The 7568-nt window shown below is 54.2% G+C and overlaps 2 protein-coding genes across 2 annotated transcripts; one reads left to right on the top strand and one right to left on the bottom strand.

Moving 5' to 3' along the window:
- Positions 1-4188, top strand: LOC120677608 (translation initiation factor IF-2-like). The gene is made up of 6 exons (XM_039958760.1): positions 1-221; positions 293-647; positions 839-900; positions 2852-2942; positions 3027-3111; positions 3192-4188. The coding sequence occupies exons 2-6, from the start codon at positions 382-384 to the stop codon at positions 3906-3908; spliced, it is 1221 nt and encodes a 406-aa protein (XP_039814694.1). The 5' UTR covers positions 1-221; positions 293-381; the 3' UTR covers positions 3909-4188.
- A 1836-nt stretch (positions 4189-6024) lies between these two features.
- On the bottom strand, positions 6025-6972 carry LOC120679779 (BTB/POZ and MATH domain-containing protein 1-like). Its single transcript, XM_039961432.1, has one exon. The coding sequence runs from the start codon at positions 6970-6972 to the stop codon at positions 6025-6027; it is 948 nt and encodes a 315-aa protein (XP_039817366.1).
- Positions 6973-7568: the final 596 nt, after the last annotated feature.

Genomic DNA, 7568 nt, shown 5'->3' with positions numbered 1-7568 from the left:
CGCGACGCACCGGAACCAGTCGAACCAGCCCGGCGGCCCATGGAGTAGGTTTCGGTCACCCCTTGTCCCCTTCCACCCCCCCTTCTGTTCCGCTCGCCGACCCGACCGCCGCCGCCGTCTCGTCGCCGGCGAGGTGCCACCCCCACCGATTTCCCAGTCCTCCACCTTCGAGAGGCGCCGCCCTCTTCCCCGTCCTCACCTCCCTCCGCAATTGGTGGCTGGTGAGTAACCCTAGCTTGCTCGCCCCCTCGAATCAAATCCGAGCATCTCATCTCCTCCTGCTGTTCTCCAGCGCGCGAGGTCGATCCGGAGTACCTGCGGGGCGCGGTTTATTTTCTCCACCCCAGAAATTGCGCGGAGTCGGCTGGACTGAGGAACCCCATGCCGGACGTGAAGCCCCCCGCTCCCGCTGCCGCTCCCGCTGCCGCCGGCGCCAAGGTGGCGGCGGCGGCGGTTGGTGATGCGCCTTCCCCTGCTGCCGCTGCTCCCGCTCCCGCCCCGGCCCCCGCGGCCGCCAACGCCAACGGCAATGGGACGCCGCAGAAGCCGCCTCCCGTCCCCGCCGCGGCCTTCGACATGCCCAAGCCCAACCTCCGGGGCCTCAACAAGCCAAAGTGCATCCAGTGCGGCAACGTCGCCCGCTCCCGGTAAAAAGACGGAACTTATATAGCTTCCTTATATTAGGCAGGATTGCTTGCTCCTACTGGTTGTGTGGTGTGTGAAGGCAGTTAGAGCCTTAGAGGCAACTCAAAATCCTTCACCTGTGTTTATGTGATAGGCCGAGGTGTCGATATTGATTTGTGAATTGTATGTGCGTGCTTTGCGCGGCCTTTCACAGGTGCCCGTTCCAGTGCTGCAAGGCCTGCTGCTACAAAGCCCAAAATCCTTGCCACATTCATGGTATGTGCGATGACGCTCCTTTACCTTGATCTGTACTTGTATTTAGTGACCTGCAGGCAGTTTGGTAATATGCTATCTTTAATATCTTCATGATTACGTATCTGGTTGACCCACAAGTAGTTTAGTGATACGATATCTAAATGTCTGTGTGATTACGTTTCTGGTACAACCTATTTTCCACACATCAGTTTCCTTTTCCCCTTATATTTTTGTTCAGGCGGAATTTTATCAGTATAACGCTCCACGAATCATTTTGCTAACATACCACTCTCCAAACTCATTTTTCTATTTTATCACTCCCCAAAATTGTCTTGATACAACACTCCACAAACCATTTTGCTAGCGCACCACTCTCCAAACCCCTTATTTTTCTTTCTACTTTTGCACTCCCTACTTCTCCATTTTTACCCTCCTAGCACTGCATTCACGATTGAAACCGAAGTACAGATTAGATTCGAGGACTCTACATCTTACCAGTTACCACTATCTTCTCTGTCTCCATAACCAGTCCCAATCCTCCGGTCCTCCTCTGCCTTGTTATCCTCCATCTTCCTTCCTCTGCCATTAACCTCCATCTTCCTCCCCTCCAGCTACCGCAGATCTCCCCGTCATCAGCGCAGGGCACTCCCTGGTGGTGGCTATTCCGCTGAACATTCACGAGCACCACAGTTGACCAACAGACAAACCACGGACCCGTTGCCCAGAGCCACCATGAGGTAAGCAACACCATGTGCATGAGCTCATCTCCAGCCTCCAGGGGACTGAACCATGAGTAAAGCCGTGCTCCATGTACACACTCTCTCTGATGCTCCTTGGCCTTGGTCTTGGTCTCAGCATTAATTTGGTCAGATCTGAGGGCATCCTTCGTCCTCTTGTCCAGCAGATCTGGCAGGATGAGGCAACAGCGCAGAGAGGAGGAGAGAGGGGGGGGGGGGGTCTCGGCTTCAGGTGATGTGCAGAGACAGATAGTGACAAGGAGGAAGGAGACGAGATCTAGAAGGAGCTCTGCCTTGGCAACAAAGGAGGAAAGGAATAGCTGAAGATCGCAGGTTTGACGAATGAGTGCTAAAATAGCAAACTGAGTTCGGAGTGGCATCTTAGCGAAACAGGTCGCAGGGAGTGCTATTGAGGCAAATTTACATTTGTTTAGCCTCACTTATCATTTAGCAGTTGTTCCAAATTTATTTAATGTTAGAATTTAGTGGTGCATCTGGTTTCATAGCTGAGATGAGCGCTTTGAGCTACAAATTAGGAAATTTGACGAATCTATCCTAGCTCTGGCTCACTGTTTGTTTATTTGTAGTTTTTTTTATGGCACGTTTATAGACTAGTGAATTGACTATTATGTCTGGAACAATCTTTCAAATAAATCTTACAAACTGCAAGCACCACTTGTCCAGCAGATATCAATTTTTTTTTAAAAAAAATTAGCAGGTGATGGAAGGTTGTAGTTTCTTTTGATGGTGAATACTTGCAGACTATTTGAGGATGTAATAACCCTGTCTTGCTTTGTGGAACATGTTAAATAACTGGGGAGGGAAGAGTGAGATGTATTATTGATTCGACCTTGCATTAACTTTCTTATTTCATGAAGAAATCGGGGGAAGAGGCTACTGCAGAAAAAAATTGAGAGGTTCTGAGAGTTTTTTGTAGTTTCATTTTCCAAACATCCAGTCTAGCCAATCAGTATTAGAAACTCTGTTGCCTATGATTCAAATATCCCCTTATACATGGCACTGTTAGTGGTTATGTTAGAACAATTTCTTACAGGCATTGATGTTTCATTTATGATATTTCTACCTCAATCTACTTGTTGATTCCTTTTTCGTATCAACTTTCTTTTACGTGATTTTGTATCGGGTTTGCTGCTCTGTGCTATCTCAGCGTGTTGTTTATTTTTAACTCTCCTCTGAACACCACTAATATTGTCTTGTTTCACTGATCATGACAGTTCTGAAGCAGACCAACACATTGGCAGACAAGCCATCACCTGCTACTGCTCCTTTGACAGAACAGACATCTACCAATTTACCTGCAACCGGGTAAAGTTCATGAAACAATGTTGATAATTCATCTTTGGCAAAAAATTGCATTGGTTCTGATGCTTTGTTTGCCATTTGTCACAGTTCAGTATCAAGGCTTGCTTGCTTGCAGAAGCTGCCCCACCATTTTCTGAATTCTCTCCGAACAAAAAAGTCACTTGCCAAAAAGGTTATTGGCTGTTTCACCCACTCTTATCTGTTTCGTGCCCTTTTTAGTTTCTATCGTGACTTTTGTTTTTTGTGTTATAGGATGTTGCGGGCATAAACAAGTGGAGATTTATGAAGTTAAAGGAACATATGCAAGGAGATATTGATGCTGAAAATGAAGCATATGAGAGGTACACACAGAATGTTGGGCTCCTGGAGGAAACATTCTGTCCCATGGAAGATGCTGCTAATGAATCTGAAGCTGAAGCAACTTCTTCAGAAGAAGAAAGGATGGACCTGTTGGTTTCGGAGGCAAAGGTGAGGTTGAAGTCGGATAACGAAAATGCAGATAGCTTCAAGGAAAGGGTTGCCACTATCTTGGACGAGAAGCTGAAGAAACTGCAAGAGAGTCAAAGTGCCTATGAGGATGACAAACCATCTGATCAGGATCAAGATGATCATACAACCCCAGTGAAGTTTAGTGCAAAGCAGAAGATGGAGAGAGCCGCAAAATTTAATGAGCTGCTGGGTAAGATGACAAGAGCACGGAGCGAGGATGATTTGAAGCCTTGCCGTGATCTTATCGAGCAGCTGTTTGGAAAGGAGACGCTGTTTGGAAAGGAGAATGGTGGCTCCATGGACGATTCAAACAGAATGGAGACGGAGCTGAGCGGCCAGGAGTCAATTACTGTTGCAGCAGCAGCAGCAGCACAGCCGTATTCCTTCCCAAAGCTGTGCACTAGGATAGAAGTTGGCGAGGACTTTGCCTACACAGTCAATGCTGAATTCTCTTCTTTGAGTGAGGTTGCGCAGCTATGAAGTACGAATCTGAGACCAGGGCTGATCCCTATGCCACTGTTCGGTAGAGGGGGTGTTATCACCGAGCGTCTGTGGTGCGAGCTAACTTGACAGTGTAATTGGTAGATGTTTAGTGACCGGCCATTTAGTGTAAACTAGTGTGTAGCTGTTTGCCGCTCTGACGGCGTTTCATATAATCTGTTTTCTTTTGAGCTGTGTTTGTTCTTCATACATGGAGCATGAATCGAAATGCTGTCTCGGTTAAAGCAGCAACTGCTGGGCTGCTCTCTTCATTGGTTCAGTTATGTTGTTCATGTCCAAATATGAACCTTGTTCATCGCATTCGGCACGCAGAGCATGCGCACGACGCAGGCTTCTCTTCGCATGCCGAACCCACTGGGAGCGCACGACGCCCGGGCGAGCTGCGGCGTGCGGCGGAGATGAGATACCCGCCCCGCCGTCGGAAAGCGTTTGCTGTGGCGGCGAGCAGGGGCAGGGACGCAAATTTGTGCAGCGACCGGGAGCATCACAGGACCGGGGGCCTCTTCCTCGTCAGGAGCGGCGGCTTACATTGCTTGCTTCGGTGCCGACGGCGGCCAGCGGTGGTGCGAGCGCGTCCATACATGTCTGCCGAGACGCCTGCCTCACCGGCGGCGCAGGCGCGCAGCATTCGGCCGTCCTCAGCTCGTCAGGGTCGGAACGCGGAGGGCGTGCGTGAACCGGCACCGCGGCGAGCTTCTGCAGCGAAGCCCTCTGCACTGCACCGACGCCGCCACTCGCCATCCCGAACGACTGGAGGCGAGCAGAAGCCCAGAGCGTGCGCCGTCCTGGCCTCCTGGAAACAACCTCGCCGCGGCAGCTTCCAGCTCAGGTTCAACTTCAACCTGGCAGCATCGGGGAGCTATGCAATCTGTGCGAAGGGCTAAGAGGTGGGATCGGAGGGTAGACTCGTGCGGCAGCGGCGGCGGCGGAGGCGGCATGGTCTCCAGAGGAAGCACGTCGAAGGCGGGGGCCGCCTGGACTCGCCGGCGCCCGGGCGAGCCGCGGCAGCGTGCGGCGGAGACGGCGGGCTTGGCGATTGCAGCGGGGACGGTGTTTGAGATACCGACCGGGTGGACGGTATTTCGAATACCGTCCACCCCTGGGTGCCTTGGAGTCGTCCGATCGAGCATGTGCGGCCCAGATTGGCGCATCGCAGGAGCGTCTTCCTCTTCCTCTCGCGAGTCTTGGGACTTGAGAGCTCGATCCGGCCTCGCTCCGCTGCCCGTCCCCCCGGCTGGACGGCTCATGAGGCTGCTCGCTGGTGCACGATGCTGCCATGTCCGCCGCCGTGATGCCGGGCAGCCTCGGCGTCGTGGGCTGGACGTTCTGTCCAACGAAATCCAACCATAAGCGGTCGGATCGGATGCTGCAAAATCTGCAGAGACGATCCTGTAGAGTCCACTCCACTCTTCTCCTTCGCCGTCTGAGCTGGCTGGTGGCCTGCATGCGAGCGTGGAGTTGCCGGCGGCGGGGCTAAAATAGGAAGGAGGGGCGATGGGAGCGCACGACGCCAGCGCACGGTGGACGCGAGCAGCGGCGGCAGCACGGTCTGCAGCCTGTAGGAGGGAAGACGCCTTAGGTGGTGTTCGGGCGAGCCATGGCGTGCGGCGGAGACGGCGTTCCGCCCCCTCGCTGCCTGCAAGCCCTTCGATCGGATTTCCACGGCTAAGATCGGCGAGTTCCTTCCTCTACCTCTCCCTCTCTATCCATGAACGCCGATCACGCCGCTCGCACATTGCTCGCCGGAGCACCGCCGCCCGCCGGCCCGCTCCTCTACCATGGGCCATGCCTACCGCACGCTGTCGAGGGACGAGACACTGGACAGAGGGGACGCGTGCAAGGCAGCTAGCACACAAGCTGATGTGAATTTTTGCTTGATTTGTAACAGTTTTTTTTCACAAGCTTTGAGGACACTCCGAACATGTTGCTGCCCAAATGCCCAGCTACTTGAGTCCACAGTTACTGCAACACATTTGCGATTCTTACACATGCATAAGGACCAAGAAATTTCTTGATAGATAAGGAGATTATTAGCTAGCAGGATGTTCATAGTAGTAGTTGACAATAGACAATTAGCCTTGTTACGATCCTGCAATCATCCTTGCAATCCAAGCGACATGAACTGAAGGCAAACATCCTTGAGTGCCGTGCAGTAGTGTTGATCAGCTAGGGCGAGCGTCGTCTCCACCGTGCTCCCATCGAGGCTCCTGCAAAGAATGCTCTCGCACATCAACATGAGCCGCTCCATGCCGTATCGATCCGCCGCCTCGAGGAGATGCCGCACCATCTCCTTGTAGTCGTCGTCGTCTCCTTCCAGCAGATCACCCGGGAGTACTAGAACATCAGTGTAGATGAAACCCACCAGAGCACTGAACACCACGGGTTGGATGTCGTCAATGGCGATGCACTCCATGCCCTTCTCCTTCATCCCTCCGTAGAGCTCCGCCATGAAGACCGGCGACCGCGTCGCGAGCACCGCCTTGTGGGCACGGAAGACCTCTCCTCGGACGTCGAACGCGACGTCCGTCTGGTCCTGCCGGTCCAGCAGCTCGCCGAGATGCTTCGACAGGTCCGACGGCGGCGCCCTGAGCCGGCGCGGAGCCACGGGGGGCACGCCGCCGGAGACGACGTCGACGACGCACTCGATCGTGAGAGACGCCTCGAGCTCGCTCCGCAGCATGAGCGCGCGGGCGCCGCGCTTGCCCCTGCACTTGCCGGGCGGCGCCGAGTAGTCGAACACGACGGGCTCCGCCGCGCGGCGCACGGAGCGCGACAGCCCCGTGGCCCGGTCGAGCAGGCGCAGGTCGAAGCGTGCCCACGCCCTCGCGTCCTTGCTCGTGATCTTGAGGAACGCCGACACGAACGCGCGGTGCGGCGGCGAGAACCCGCCGGGGTAGAACCGGACGGACCACCGGTAGCCGCCGACGGCGAAGGCGCCGGACCGGACGAACTCGCCCGCCGCGAGGCCTTTGATGAGGCTGTAGCCGACGATCTCGAACTGGTGCGCGCCGCGGGCGGTCACGGTGTGCGGCGGCGACGCCATTTGTGGTCGATGGGAGGTTCGGCTCGGCCGGACTTTGACGCGGCCGTGTGCGTATATAGACGACGACAGCAGAAAGTTCAAGAACCAGAATAATTGGTGATCGTGGTAGTCGAAGAGAACGATGAGTTCTTGGCTGAGAATTCACCACTGGCTTTCGTTATGGTGATTGAGTTGGCAAGAACACGGACCGTTCAATTCTCCTCGTTCTCCGAAACTGTAATCCGCTCGTCTTCCTCACCGATCAATCAATAAATGGACCCTCCAATCCATCGAACTCAATGTCTTCCCCATCAAGGCACGATCGCGTCGAGGAGGAATATATATAGCACGAGTGCATCGAGACCTTGACGACGACTCAGCAACTGCATGATCGGAAATGGCGTCGTCACGGAACACGAAGTCCACGAGCACGACAGAGACCGTGCGCGGCGAGCACGGGTTCGACATCGAAGGGTACAGCCGCAAGCAGGGCGCCGGCTGTCAGAGATCGCCGGAGGGACGTCGCTGCCCACGACGCCGGCGAACTCAAGAAAACGCACACGCACACAACTCACGCGAACTGGAACTGGATGAACACGAGGACACGGTCTCGTTGT

The sequence above is a fragment of the Panicum virgatum genome, chromosome 6N (assembly GCF_016808335.1).
Source record: "Panicum virgatum strain AP13 chromosome 6N, P.virgatum_v5, whole genome shotgun sequence".
Lineage (NCBI taxonomy): Eukaryota > Viridiplantae > Streptophyta > Magnoliopsida > Poales > Poaceae > Panicum > Panicum virgatum.
The sequence above is the reverse complement of the archived record's forward strand: the minus strand, read 5'-3'. Positions and strand labels throughout refer to the sequence as shown.

What these genes read in the sequence shown, in the direction of transcription:
- LOC120679779 (XM_039961432.1), bottom strand. Translation starts at nt 6,972, where the DNA reads ATGGCGTCGCCGCCGCACACCGTGACCGCCCGCGGCGCGCACCAGTTC.
- LOC120677608 (XM_039958760.1), top strand. Translation starts at nt 382, where the DNA reads ATGCCGGACGTGAAGCCCCCCGCTCCCGCTGCCGCTCCCGCTGCCGCC. An exon ending in ACCAATTTACCTGCAACCGG is followed by an intron (nt 2,943 to 3,026) that starts GTAAAGTTCATG and finishes CATTTGTCACAG; the next exon opens with TTCAGTATCAAGGCTTGCTT. An exon ending in AAAAGTCACTTGCCAAAAAG is followed by an intron (nt 3,112 to 3,191) that starts GTTATTGGCTGT and finishes TTTGTGTTATAG; the next exon opens with GATGTTGCGGGCATAAACAA.